At 54.8% G+C, this 14,237-nt stretch overlaps 1 protein-coding gene across 1 annotated transcript in view; it reads right to left on the reverse strand.

Moving 5' to 3' along the window:
* The window catches only part of LOC142297001 (cytochrome P450 2K4-like), a 90,239-nt gene that overhangs the window by 32,695 nt on the left and 43,307 nt on the right, over positions 1–14,237 (reverse strand). The window contains exon 6 of the mRNA XM_075341208.1: positions 945–1,121. Within this exon, the coding sequence (XP_075197323.1) occupies positions 945–1,121 (177 nt within the window). The remainder of the gene's footprint in view (positions 1–944; positions 1,122–14,237) is intronic.

Here is a 14,237-nt window from a genome sequence, read left to right on the forward strand (position 1 = left end):
TCCTCTCACTATTCTAAAAAAAACCCCCCTAAAGTGGCTGCTGCCTTCCCTGCCTTGGCTTTTATACTATTTAATAGCCCTTCTTGAATTACTGTTCTATACCATGAGATGCAACAGCTGTATGGCATTTTGGGATGTAGCCAAGCCTTATGCGGGTGTCACATAAGGCGATCTATCGTGCGATAGATCGTCGGGGTCACTGTTTTCGTGATGCACATCCGGCTTCGTTGGCGACGTCGTTCCGTTTGACACCTACAAGCGTCGCAAATCGGTGAGAAAACGGCTATCGTGTACTCCTCAATTATTTTTAAAAAATCGTTTATTTTACTTTGCGCAGGTTGTTCATCGTACCCGGGGTAGCACACATCGCAGTGTGTGACACCCCGGGAACGATGAACACAGCTTACCTGCGTCCCGCGGCACCCGCCGGCTATGCGGAAGGAAAGAGGTGGGCGGGATGTTTACGTCCCGCTCATCTCCGCCCCTCCACTTCTATTGGCCGGCCGCTGTGTGATGTCACTGTGACGCCGAACGTCCCACCCCCTTCAGGAAAAGGATGTTCGCCGCCCACAGCGACATCGCTTAGCACGTAAGTACGTGTGATGGGGGTTAAACGACTTTTTTGCGACATGGGCAGCGATTTGCCCGTGACGCACGAACGACGGGGGCAGGTACGATCGCTCGTGCGATCGCACGATAGATCGTACCGTGTGAAGCCCGCATTAGGTCTTGTGAGCCTTTAATGGCTGATGCAATTTTCTTCTATGTATTAAAAGGCAGAAGCTTGTTTTGTTTAATTCCCACGAATTAAATAGCAAATTGTTTGATCTTTGAGACATGCAAATACTTATACTTTGACATAAATTCAGTTTGCATCAATTTTCTCATCTCTAATTGGGACAAACAAAGGAGGGTTCACTTCTCATATGGGAATGACAGGTTACCTCCAGCTGCTTTATCAGAAAGGCGTCGATGAAGTTCTCCTGGTGATTGACGTCCAGCCGATTCTTCTGTTTGGTGAAAGCTTCCATTATAAAATCATTTACGTCTGAATTGTTCTTTAAAATTTTCCTATGACTTCCCGGTAACCAGCCAATTAACTTTGGATACATGTTGTACAACTGGAAAAACAAAAACACACTTGGGATGAATCACAATGGCCAAACCAACTAACATGCAGGGTTGTGATTAAAGGTGAGCGACCCCTCTGAATTCGATTTATGCAGATCCACTTGAACTCGGCATAAAGATTTGGTCTGGTCCCAATAATTATAGTTCAACTCAAAATTGATGCAATGAAAAAAAGGATTTAAATAATAATAAAAAACCTTTAATATTGTTTACCTGCTTTTAAAGGGACTGTATCAGAACAGAAAGACTGTTCAAACCAAGCACAGGTGCTCGGTTCACCCTTAAGGCCCCGTTACACACAACAACATTGCTAAAGAGATATCGCTGGGGTGACGGAATTCGTGACGCACATCCAGCGACTTTAGCGATGTTGTTGCGTGTAACACCTACGAGCAATCGCTAACGATCCAAAAAGCGGCAAAAATCGTTGATTGTTGACACATCGTTCCTTTCCAAAAAATTGTTGATCTTTTAGGACGCAGGTTGTTCGTCGTTCCTGAGGCAGCACACAACGCTACATGTGACACCCTGGGAACGACGAACAACAGCGCTCCTGCGTCCTCCGGCAACGAGGTGGGAGTGACGTTAATGCGGCTGCTCTCCGCCCCTCCGCTTCTGTCGCGGGCGGGGAGGAGGGTGTCAGCACACCGCGCTCACCCCTTCTGCTCGGGTCCGGCAGTTGCTCCTGGTGGCTCGAGCTGCGGGCCGGATCCCGGGGTGTCTCGAGCGACACTCCTCGCCCGTGAGTGAAAAGGGGGGGGTGTTTGTTGGGATTATAGTTCGTGACGCCACCCACGGTTGTGGTGATGGCACCACCGCTGCTCAGTGTGGGGGTCCCGGGGATGGTGATGGGAGCAGCCAGGTGTTGTGTTGCCCCTCCGTGGGTAGGGGTTGGTGATCCCGGGGCCCGGTGAAGAGATGCAAGGTGTAGGGCCTGGAGGGCGCAGGGACGCGGGGGCAGCGCTGTGCCTTGCGGCACTATGGTACTCACTCAGCCTGACACGGACACAGTTTGTACGGTAAACCAACGGCTGGTAGGACGGTCCCACAGACGGTTGCACCTGCACTCCCGGTAGGTGACGGTGACGTCTCTCTTCCTTGCACCTGTTTGACTGATGGTATCGGTGGATTCCCTCCGGTTACCCGCTCCCCGACTGCAATCTGGGCCGGAGGAGCTCTACACTTTGCCCGCAGGCGCTGGCCCTGGGGAAACTGGTGCCTTGGCGGTGGCGGTGTCTCCCCGTTAATGGTCGGGCTGTTGCCGTCAATCGGGACTTTGTTGCTGGGGGATCTGCGTCCCCTTCGCTGACGGATTCGGCAAATTGGGCGACTCCTAGCCTTGCCGGGGTCCGAGAGGCCCCTGCCCTGGTGCTGACTGTCCTTCGGAACACTGCTCCAGACCACCGGGCACACAGCCAACGGGGTCCTTCCAGGAACTTCCGAACTGTCCCACTCCGGACAGTCACCGCCGTCGCTGACCTTGCTGTTCTAGCCCTACACACAGCTGGGCTCTCAGGCTTTGCACACTCTCTGCGCTGTCTCCACTTCTTGCTTTCCTCCTTTTTCACTTTCCTTTCCTTCGCTTTCACTTCTTGTTGTTTACTCTAGCCCCTGCCTGGGCTACTCCTCACTCCTTCCACTTCCTCCTCCTTGACAGAACTCCTCTCTCCAGCTCTCCCCTGAGCTATCTGCACTCTTGCCCTTCCCGGGCTTTCTGCCTGGTTACTTCCTGCCTCCAGAGTTGTGAGCTCCTTGGTGGGCGGAGCCAACCGCCTGGCCCACCCCCTGGTGTGCATCACAGACTCCTGGAGGGAGGCAACAAGGATTTCTGGTTAGCAGATGTGCCTACCTGGAGTGTGGGGTGTAGTGGTGTTGTTATCTGTGTCCCCTGGCTTGCCCAGGGCGACACATTCCCCCTTAGCAAAATGCAGACCGTCCGCGGGCTGCCGTCCTACACCGGTTTTATTTTTCTGTAAAAGGGGATAACAAGGGTTAATCAAACATAAATAACATTTTTAATCAACTCTTCCCAAGACGGGAGGCACATTTTACTTTAAACGTTGCAACGGTGTACGGTCACGGTTTCCGCTCTCTCCCACCCAAGCAACCTGGCCCTGATGCTTCCCCTAAAACCCAGGCAGCACCCCTTGACCCACAGTCCAGCACAAGTCACCCGAGCGGGATCTGTCCTTCCCTCCAGAGGGTAGCCACCGGTCCCTTTGGTGGCTGGGCCCTGGCCTGCTCTGCTCAGGGCCCTCCCTCCAACCTGCCTCTCCGGAGGCGGCCTGCGGAAACGGTAACGGTACCCAACACATTTACAAGCCACTAACGTTTGTGGTTGCCCTGCAGAGTTCACGGGCTTGTCCATGGCTAGTTCCCATGCATTTTTAAACTTTAAACGGTCCCCACGGGGACAACGGTGCCGGCTCCTGCCGGTTGCAAATCACTGCAGCAAATCAGGTAACAAACTCGGGTAATCATCTTTCATCATTGCAGAACTTTCAAACATCAAACAAATAACTCAGTGGTGGTCCCAACGGGGGACGGTGCAATGGGCATCCGCTGCCCTACTAGGTGTTTTCGTCCTCCTCACCCGGCTCGGGGCGGAAGGACACGGCCACCAGCCCCTCCAGTGCATGGCAAGCACGGCGCGGAAGGGCCGCCCGATACCCGTTGCCTCCGGTTCGGGGAATATAAGTGGCCTCCATGCCGGTCAGGGCAACGACCTCCTCCTCTTCTTCCGACACAGGCGCAGTGTCAGGCCCAGAGTCGCTATCTTCTTCCCCTGCCGCAGTCACAGAGGGAGGCACACCCGATGGGCCAGGTGCGGTGCAGCACGCGAGTGCGTAGGACGGAGGTAACACAGGAGCCAGGGGCAGGCCGGGCCCCTCAGCCGCAGCGACCGGTCCCTCGGGGACACAGGGGCGTGGGTCATTCTCCAGCTCCTCCATCACAGCCTCCACTCCATACACTCGGGCCACAGCAACTAGCGCCTCCACCTCCGCGGCCCACTGCTCCATCAACCCGTCAATCTGACTCCGATAGTGGCGGCAGATCCCCGCCGCCCGGGCCCTTAGCCATGCCGCTGTTCCGGACACCGGCTCGGTAGTCTCTGCCGGACTAGGCGTAGCGGACATTTTCCATTAGGGTCAACGGACCGGGGGAGTCCCAGTGTGTTTGTTGCGACGCCACACTTACATGCGTCCAGCCGCCATCTCGTCCCCCTTAGCTCTTTCCGGCCCCTCCTCTCTCGGGGCGGGGTTTTGGCCTTCGCGCTTCTACTGCTCGAGAAGACGCTCGAGCGGGAACTTTTCGCGCCAAAGATGGCGGCTTCTGAAATTTTTCTGCCGGATATCTCCGGCGGTCACAAGGCGCACCTCTACCTGACGGCAGAGCGGTAAGATCCTGTTCGTGACGCCAAGTTGTCGCGGGCGGGGAGGAGGGTGTCAGCACACCGCGCTCACCCCTTCTGCTCGGGTCCGGCAGTTGCTCCTGGTGGCTCGAGCTGCGGGCCGGATCCCGGGGTGTCTCGAGCGACACTCCTCGCCCGTGAGTGAAAAGGGGGGGGTGTTTGTTGGGATTATAGTTCGTGACGCCACCCACGGTTGTGGTGATGGCACCACCGCTGCTCAGTGTGGGGGTCCCGGGGATGGTGATGGGAGCAGCCAGGTGTTGTGTTGCCCCTCCGTGGGTAGGGGTTGGTGATCCCGGGGCCCGGTGAAGAGATGCAAGGTGTAGGGCCTGGAGGGCGCAGGGACGCGGGGGCAGCGCTGTGCCTTGCGGCACTATGGTACTCACTCAGCCTGACACGGACACAGTTTGTACGGTAAACCAACGGCTGGTAGGACGGTCCCACAGACGGTTGCACCTGCACTCCCGGTAGGTGACGGTGACGTCTCTCTTCCTTGCACCTGTTTGACTGATGGTATCGGTGGATTCCCTCCGGTTACCCGCTCCCCGACTGCAATCTGGGCCGGAGGAGCTCTACACTTTGCCCGCAGGCGCTGGCCCTGGGGAAACTGGTGCCTTGGCGGTGGCGGTGTCTCCCCGTTAATGGTCGGGCTGTTGCCGTCAATCGGGACTTTGTTGCTGGGGGATCTGCGTCCCCTTCGCTGACGGATTCGGCAAATTGGGCGACTCCTAGCCTTGCCGGGGTCCGAGAGGCCCCTGCCCTGGTGCTGACTGTCCTTCGGAACACTGCTCCAGACCACCGGGCACACAGCCAACGGGGTCCTTCCAGGAACTTCCGAACTGTCCCACTCCGGACAGTCACCGCCGTCGCTGACCTTGCTGTTCTAGCCCTACACACAGCTGGGCTCTCAGGCTTCTCCTTCTCTCTGCTCTGTCACCACTTCTTGCTTTCCTCCTGTTCCACTTTCCTTTCCTTCGCTTTCACTTCTTGTTGTTTACTCTAGCCCCTGCCTGGGCTACTCCTCACTCCTTCCACTTCCTCCTCCTTGACAGAACTCCTCTCTCCAGCTCTCCCCTGAGCTATCTGCACTCTTGCCCTTCCCGGGCTTTCTGCCTGGTTACTTCCTGCCTCCAGAGTTGTGAGCTCCTTGGTGGGCGGAGCCAACCGCCTGGCCCACCCCCTGGTGTGCATCACAGACTCCTGGAGGGAGGCAACAAGGATTTCTGGTTAGCAGATGTGCCTACCTGGAGTGTGGGGTGTAGTGGTGTTGTTATCTGTGTCCCCTGGCTTGCCCAGGGCGACACACTTCCGCTTCTATTGGACGCCTGCCGTGTAACGTCGCTGTAATGCCACACGAACCGCCCCGTTAAAGAGAATGTTCCGCCGCCACAGCGACAACGTTAGGAAAGTATGTGCGTGTGACGCATATGACTCGCCCACCCCAGGGCTGTGGGACACCCGGTGCCGGGCTGGACTAGTCCGGTGGTAGTCAGTGGTGGCTGGGCCCGGCTCCGTGGCCCTGGTGGGTGTCAGTAAAATATGTGGCTTCAATTAAAGTTTGTGTTCGTGACGCCACCTGTGGTATGCGGCTAATAAGCCGCCGCTGCTGTATGAGGCCTCCGGGGGATGATATGGCAGCAATGGTGGTACTATTCCCCACAGGTGGAGCAATGCCCCGGGGCACAGTTGGTGCTTGTAAGTGTCTATGCAGATGAAATAACAGAGGCAACTCCAAGGGTGCAGTTTCAAGTTCTTTACTCACAGTTCTTGTCAAGGCCGGCAGGAACCCTTGGACTGCTGGGACCACTGTCAGGGACCTCCGCCGTTTCTGGGTGATTCTTGGAGCGAAACCCGGTACCCTTCTCTTAAGTGTCTCTGTCTTCAGCTGTCTCCTTAAACCTTGCCTTTGTAGGATAAACCTGGCTCGGCCTCCACAACAGCCTCAAGGCTGGGGGGTCACCTGTCGGCTGATTACCCCTTTTCTAGAAGTTCTGCTGTGGGCTGTGGCCCGGGGAGTTTACAACATTCCCTGGGCCTCGGTTTTTACTGTTTGGAGATGATTTTGCACTCCTCCGGTTTCTAGGGACCGTCCCCTGCTGCAGCTTGATCCTTCCACCGATGTTCCTGTGGAACAGGCCACCGCAGCTCTACAGCTACCCGTGGCCCTGGGATTCCTTCTGTTCTCTGCTTGGTGTCACCTGGACCCTCTGAGTCCCAGGATCTTCACCAGGAAGCGTCTCTTTCCTCTTCTCAGCTCCTGACTGACTTGGAGCTCTCTTTCTACTTCTCCTCCTTGCCTTTCTCCTGCAGAACTCTTCCTCTTTCCGCACTCTCTCTCAGACTTCTGTTGCTTTCTCTGTGTGGACACTCTGAGCTCACAGAGCTCCTTTCTCTTTCACAGCTACATGCTGGCTCCTCACTCTCTCACTCTCTGAGGTAAACTGAAACTAACTTGACCTTCCTTTCTCAATCTGCTCTCTGGTGGCTCCTCCCACCTCCCCAGTTGCTAAGCTACCACCCTATGGGAGCAGGGATGGGTCTTACGGCCCCTCTCAGCATGCAGCATGAGAGGGTTTCTGCCACTATCCCTGGTCCCAGTGTGTTCCTAGCAATGGGTGTAGTGTGGATTTACCAGGGGACCGGTGTTCACTCCCTTCCTCACCCAGAATGGGGCATCACACCGCTGATGGGGTGCAATGACCTGTGGCGACGGAAGCCTCAGGGGCGCCACACTCCCCCACAGCGAATCCCAGCACGTCCTCGGGCTGAAAAGACAACAAAACATGTGGGAGAAACTGCAGAAACATTTTTGTTATGCATAACATAAAACAATAAAACATTTCTTCCCGTTATGGGAGGCATAGGTACTTGAACGTTGCAAACTTCTTATAAAGAAACATCTAAGTGTGCACTTTCAGTCTATTGCACAGTTTGGGCACATCCCCCATAATTCTGGTAGGGGGCACAACGGGTGCAACTATTTACATTTCTTGGCTACAACAAGTCCAGTAGCCTGGCAGTTCGTTTCTTTTTCAATCAACAGAAGTGCAAAAACTAAACCAGCCACTAAGTCCAGTGGCCTGGTTACACAGGACACATTTATACATTCACATACACCGGGGACCACATTCCAGTGCCGTGGCCCGGTACATATAAACATGGGGGGTGACTTCTTCAAAAAGTACACGGGGCAGCACAAAAGGGACATCTTCACAAAGAATGAGGGGCAGACAGGGGCTATATACAGTTCAGCATCTTCTTTTCCTTTTCACTCACGAGGATAGATGCGGGGGTCCCACTCCGGCATTGCCCCGGGCAACAGGTAGGCCGATGAGATCATTGTCTGGGTGCTGGCCACTGACCTACTGTGGACCGCTGCGGCCTGGGCAGGAATGGGGCTTCTAGCACTCACAGCTCGGCGTTCCTGTGGCGGACTGCTTGCTTGCAGGGGGCTGCTGGCTTGAGAGTGGCGGCGCCACTCTGACTCTTCTGGGGCTGCCTCCTTGTCTTGGCGGGCCACGCCTGGCATGGCGGCGGCCTGGATTGGAGTCGCTGCTGTGACCGGTTCTTGATGGGCCGCACCTGGCGTGGCTGCGGCCTGGTTCAGCGTCACTCCTGCGGCGCGGATTAACGTCGCTGCTGCGGCGGGATCTTGCTTGGCCGAACGGGGTATCGCTGCTGGGGCCTGAGCTGGACGGGCCGGGCTGGGCGTCGCTGCTGCGGTGTGGATGGGCGTCGCTCCGGCGGTGAAATCTTGGCGGGCTGCACCTGGTGTGGCTGCGGCCCGGATCGGCGTCGCCGTGCCGGGCATCCTTCCAGGGACCGCGGGCATAGCAGCGGGGGTTGGGGCACTCGCACCGGCAGGGGTATTAAATGACTCACCCCTCAGTAGCATCTCCGGTGTTCTGGCGGTCGCTGCTCCGCGCGTCGCTTGTCGGATCTGCTGCATCACCTTCGCCTGCAGCCCTTCACACCACTGGTCCATCTCCCAGCTCCACCAGTCAGCGGAGTCTAGCTCTGGATCGCTGCGTGTGGACGCCATACTCTCTGCGTCTCCTTCTGCACGATCTCCCAGCAGCAGACTCGTCGCTTCTTCTAGTAGCAGACTTTTGATGTTGCTCAGCTGCAGGCTAGTAACTTCCCGCTCCTTCATCCGGTCAGCCATCCTCCCGACCTCAGCCTTCAGCTAAGCGGCAGTCACAGGCCTGATCCAGGTGAGCTCCTCCTGGCCTCCGCTTACAGGAGCCATTCTTTCTCTGCTGGTCTGGCATTTAGACTCTTCCTGCCAGCCGGCCAGCTTTTCTAGTCGCCATTTCTTCTTCCTCCGCCTTCCATGGCGGGCACCGCTTCGCGCTCTTTTTGGACAAGACTAAGGGGGCGGGGCTTCTCTTCGCGCCCTTTCTTCTGGCACGCCCCCCTTTTTCCCACGCTTTGCAAGCTGTAATGGCGGCGGTTTTCACAATGACACAGTCTTTTAAGCACAGTTTCTGCAGGCGCACAGTACCCGGTGGGACCGGGCACGAAATCCTGTTCGTGACGCCAAAATTGACTCGCCCACCCCAGGGCTGTGGGACACCCGGTGCCGGGCCAGACTAGTCCGGTGGTAGTCAGTGGTGGCTGGGCCCGGCTCCGTGGCCCTGGTGGGTGTCAGTAAAATATGTGGCTTCAATTAAAGTTTGTGTTCGTGACGCCACCTGTGGTATGCGGCTAATAAGCCGCCGCTGCTGTATGAGGCCTCCGGGGGATGATATGACAGCAATGGTGGTACTATTCCCCACAGGTGGAGCAATGCCCCGGGGCACAGTTGGTGCTTGTAAGTGTCTATGCAGATGAAATAACAGAGGCAACTCCAAGGGTGCAGTTTCAAGTTCTTTACTCACAGTTCTTGTCAAGGCCGGCAGGAACCCTTGGACTGCTGGGACCACTGTCAGGGACCTCCGCCATTTCTGGGTGATTCTTGGAGCGAAACCCGGTACCCTTCTCTTAAGTGTCTCTGTCTTCAGCTCTCTCCTTAAACCTTGCCTTTGTAGGATAAACCTGGCTCGGCCTCCACAATAGCCTCAAGGCTGGGGGGTCACCTGTCGGCTGATTACCCCTTTTCTAGAAGTTCTGCTGTGGGCTGTGGCCCGGGGAGTTTACAACATTCCCTGGGCCTCGGTTTTTACTGTTTGGAGATGATTTTGCACTCCTCCGGTTTCTAGGGACCGTCCCCTGCTGCAGCTTGATCCCTCCACCGATGTTCCTGTGGAACAGGCCACCGCAGCTCTACAGCTACCCATGGCCCTGGGATTCCTTCTGTTCTCTGCTTGGTGTCACCTGGACCCTCTGAGTCCCAGGATCTTCACCAGGAAGCGTCTCTTTCCTCTTCTCAGCTCCTGACTGACTTGGAGCTCTCTTTCTACTTCTCCTCCTTGCCTGCCTCCAGCAGACCTCTTCCTCCTTCCGCACTCTCTCTCAGACTTCTGTTGCTTTCTCTGTGTGGACACTCTGAGCTCACAGAGCTCCTTTCTCTTTCACAGCTACATGCTGGCTCCTCACTCTCTCACTCTCTGAGGTAAACTGAAACTAACTTGACCTTCCTTTCTCTATCTGCTCTCTGGTGGCTCCTCCCACCTCCCCAGTTGCTAAGCTACCACCCTATGGGAGCAGGGATGGGTCTTACGGCCCCTCTCAGCATGCAGCATGGGAGGGTTTCTGCCACTATCCCTGGTCCCAGTGTGTTCCTAGCAATGGGTGTAGTGTGGATTTACCAGGGGACCGGTGTTCACTCCCTTCCTCACCCAGAATGGGGCATCACACCGCTGATGGGGTGCAATGACCTGTGGCGACGGAAGCCTCAGGGGCGCCACACATACTAGCGATATGGTTTGCCACGGGCAGCGATTTGCGGGGCGAGTGCGATTACTAGCGACATCACTGGCGATGTCGCAGCGTGTAAAGCGGCCTTTAGTGTACCCAAGCATTTAAGTGCACAAAGTGATGAAGGAAAGGGCGCAACACATGACACGTCCCATTGGGCATCACTAACAATAACAAGCTTTACATTTGTGACGCCCTGGGCAAGCCAGGGGTCACAGGTCATCACACCACCACACCCTACATCCCAGTTAGGAACACCAAGGCTACTAAAATCCTTGTTGCCTTCCTCCAGGGGCTGATGTTCACACCAGGGGGTGGGCCAGGCGGTTGCGTCCGCCCACCGAGGAGTACACAGCTCTGGAGGCGGGGAGAACAAGCAGTCAGCTCAGGGAAGAGCTAGAGTGAGGAAGGAGTAAACAGCTAAGTGAAAGTGAAGTAGTAGTGGAGCAAAGAAGAAAAGAGTAAAAGTGAGAGTAGAAAGGCCTGAAGTCGGTCCGGCTAAGTGCAGGACAGTGTCAGCAAGGTCAGCAACAGCGGTGATCGTCTGGAGGGGGACTGCTCGGAGGTTGCTGGAAGGACCACGGACGGGTAGTGGCCCAGGGGTCTGGAGCAGTATACGAAGGACAGTCAGCACCAGGGCAGGGGCCTCTCGGACCCCGGCAAGGCTAGGAGTCGCCATAATTTGCCGAATCCGTCAGTGAAGGGGACGTCGATCCCCCAACAACCAAGTCCCGACTGAAGGCAACAGTCCAACCATTGAGGAGAGACACCGCCACCGCCAGGGCACCAGTTTCTCAGGGCCAGCGCCTGCGGGCAAAGTAGGGCTCCTCCGGCCCATATCCAAGCCGGGGAGTGGGTTACCGGTGGGAACCCATCGCTACCAACATAGAAACACTAGGTGCAGGTCAAAGGGACATCACCGTTACCTACTGGGAGAGCAAGTGCAGCCGTCCGTGGGAACCGTCTTTCCAGCCGTGTGGTTTACCGAAAAACTGTGTCAACGTCTCAGGCTGAGTGAGTACCACAGTGCTGCAAGGCACAGCGCTGCCCCCGCGTCCCTGCGCCCACCAGCCCTGCATCTCCCATCTCATCACTGGGCCCCGGGATCACCAACCCCTACCCACGTAGGGGCAACACAACAACTCGCTGCTCCATACCATCCTTCCCGGGATCCCCCATACAGAGCAGCGGTGGTGCCAACAAATCACCACAACCGTGGGTGGCGTCACGGACAATAAACAATCCCCACACCCAACAACCCCCTTTCACTCATGGGCGAGGAGCGCCGCTAGAGTCCCCAGGATCCGGCTCATCGCTCGAGCCACCGAGCAGCAGCAGGCCGCAGCAGCCGCGGCAGCCGGACCCGAGCAGCAGTGGGAGAGCGCGGCGTCCCCTCCTTCGCCCGCGACACATTCACCACACATTCCATAATGGAAATAGAATGTAAGGCTGGACAAAACAACTTTGAAAAATTTGTAAATTTTGCTGTTGATCTACGAGAAGCAAATTCTTGAGCAAAAGCTGTAAATTGGGTTGGTTATCTGCATCCTTCAAATGGTAAAACATTTTGGTATTAAACACTCAGCTATTTTGTCTGCAGAGCAAATCTCCAGATGTTCGAAACCAGTAGACTCGCTCAATGTTGACCGCAAAATAAGATTTGCATCGAAATTATCGATGCCAAAACTTCAATAGTTGGAGGCCTGGGATGGAATTTTTTTAAAAAATAAAACCTTATACACCCCTCACTTGTCTTGCCTTTCTATCCATGTGAGGCACGCCGAAGGCTTAAGGATATATACATACATCTTTCTCAGGAGAGAAAAGCTGCTGAGTTTTTGAAGCAGGAGGCGCTTCAGGAAATGCAGGAGCTTTTTTATTTTCATATTTAATATTTTTTTAAATTTTTTTAATATTTTCACTCTTAAGCGGGCTTTACACGCTACGAGATTGCTACAGCGATCTCGTTGGGATCACGGATTTTGTGACGCACATCCGGCCCCTGTAGCGATCTCGTTGTGTGTGACTCCTAGGAGCGATTTTGGATCATTGCAAAAACGTCCAAAATCGCTCCTCGTTGACATGGGGGTCCTCTCCCAATTATCGCTGCTGTCGCTTGGGCGAAGTTGATCCTCGTCCCTGCGGCAGCACACATCGCTACGTGTGACGCCACAGGAACGAGGAACCTCTCCTTACCTGCCACACGCCAGGAAGGAAGAAGGTAGGCGGGATGTTCGTCCCCCTCATCTCCGCCCCTCCGCTATGATTGGGTGGCCGCTTAGTGACGTCGCTGTGACACCGCGACGTCGCCGAGCAGGTAAGTACGTGTGATGCTGCCGTAGCGATAATGTTCGCTACGGCAGCGATCTTCACATATCGGCATAACGATAGGGGCGGGTGCTATCACGCTCGCCATCGCTAGCATCGGCTAGCGATGTCGCAACGTGTAAAGCCACCCTTAAGGATTGAACATAACAACAACCAGTGATTATTATATAGAAATTAATTTGTTCATTCTTTTGAGCATTTAGGTAGTGCTTTTTCATGTGGGTTTCATAGCAAAATCTGCCTGAAAAAGACATTATGTGCACACACCCGGAACCAGAATCACGGACATACGCAGAACCATTAAAATCAGTGGGTCTGCGCACACATCAGTACTTTATCACAGACCGTGTGTACATGCGGCACACACGCGTATCAATGTGTTTCGCACGGAGACAAGTGCATTTTTCTCAGGCATCACTGATGTCACACGGACCACACAGTGATGTGACCCGTGTGACATGTACAAGAGAAAACACGTGTCTGTGAAATAAAATTAATTTCTATACTCACCTGTCTGCGGGGGGTGATGTCAGTTGCTTCCAGGCCCGCTAATTATGCTCATGAATATTCACTGCACCATGGACCCAGAAGCAGCAGCGCTGGAGACATCAGCACCAGGGTCAGCAGTAGCATGGACAGCAGAGTATAAAGTTTCTGCCCTCCGTGTGTTATCATGGATAGCACATGGAGAACACGTGTGTCAAAATCACGGCACACAGAAGGTTATATGCACCTTCAACACATCAGTGTGTGTTTTTCACTGACTTGTGAAAGTGACCTAAGCATAAGCAACAGCAGAATAGGAGACTCCGCGCACAGCCCAGTGACTCACGGAGACTGGGGCTGGCCATGGTAATGTCAGATGAACAGGAAGTTGACGTGACATCATCGGATCCCTGAGGTCACGGATTCCTGGGAGTCAGGCGATGGGGAAGAGCGGTCCACAATAGCGCCTCTCACAGGCAACACAACATTGTTGGCAACACAAGGTATTTGAGAGAAACCTTGTTTCTCAACATAATATTGTTGTGGCCAATAATGGATATCAATGAACCACCCTTTTAAATGTAAGTTCCCTGACCCCTGATATATATTCACCCTCGGATGGCTTTATCATTTTTCAGCCTCACTCTGGTCATTCTTCAGCGATTTGTAACCTGCTGATAGTTCCAGTGTTTCATGGAGCGAGCCGGAGGTCACATACCAGTACAAAACAAGAAAGCCTGCGGAGATACCATCACATGTTTCTCAACGCTGGCAGGAAACTAGCCAGGTCTTTTACCGGGAAGAAACAACCACGGGAAGGGCAGTCTCCAGTCAAGGAGACCACCTATGCCAAACATGGTATCCATCCACAGTCAGCTGTTTCGGGGTATTTGCCCCTCATCAGTGTGGAGTAGGAAACTGGTTAGAGTGCCACTCCAATGCTGGAAAAAAGATGAGTGGTGCTTTAACCTGAACATGTGCATGAAAATCACCAAACAGATAAAAACACTTTTCAAACAGT

The sequence above is a fragment of the Anomaloglossus baeobatrachus genome, chromosome 3 (assembly GCF_048569485.1).
Source record: "Anomaloglossus baeobatrachus isolate aAnoBae1 chromosome 3, aAnoBae1.hap1, whole genome shotgun sequence".
In the NCBI taxonomy this organism is placed as follows: domain Eukaryota; kingdom Metazoa; phylum Chordata; class Amphibia; order Anura; family Aromobatidae; genus Anomaloglossus; species Anomaloglossus baeobatrachus.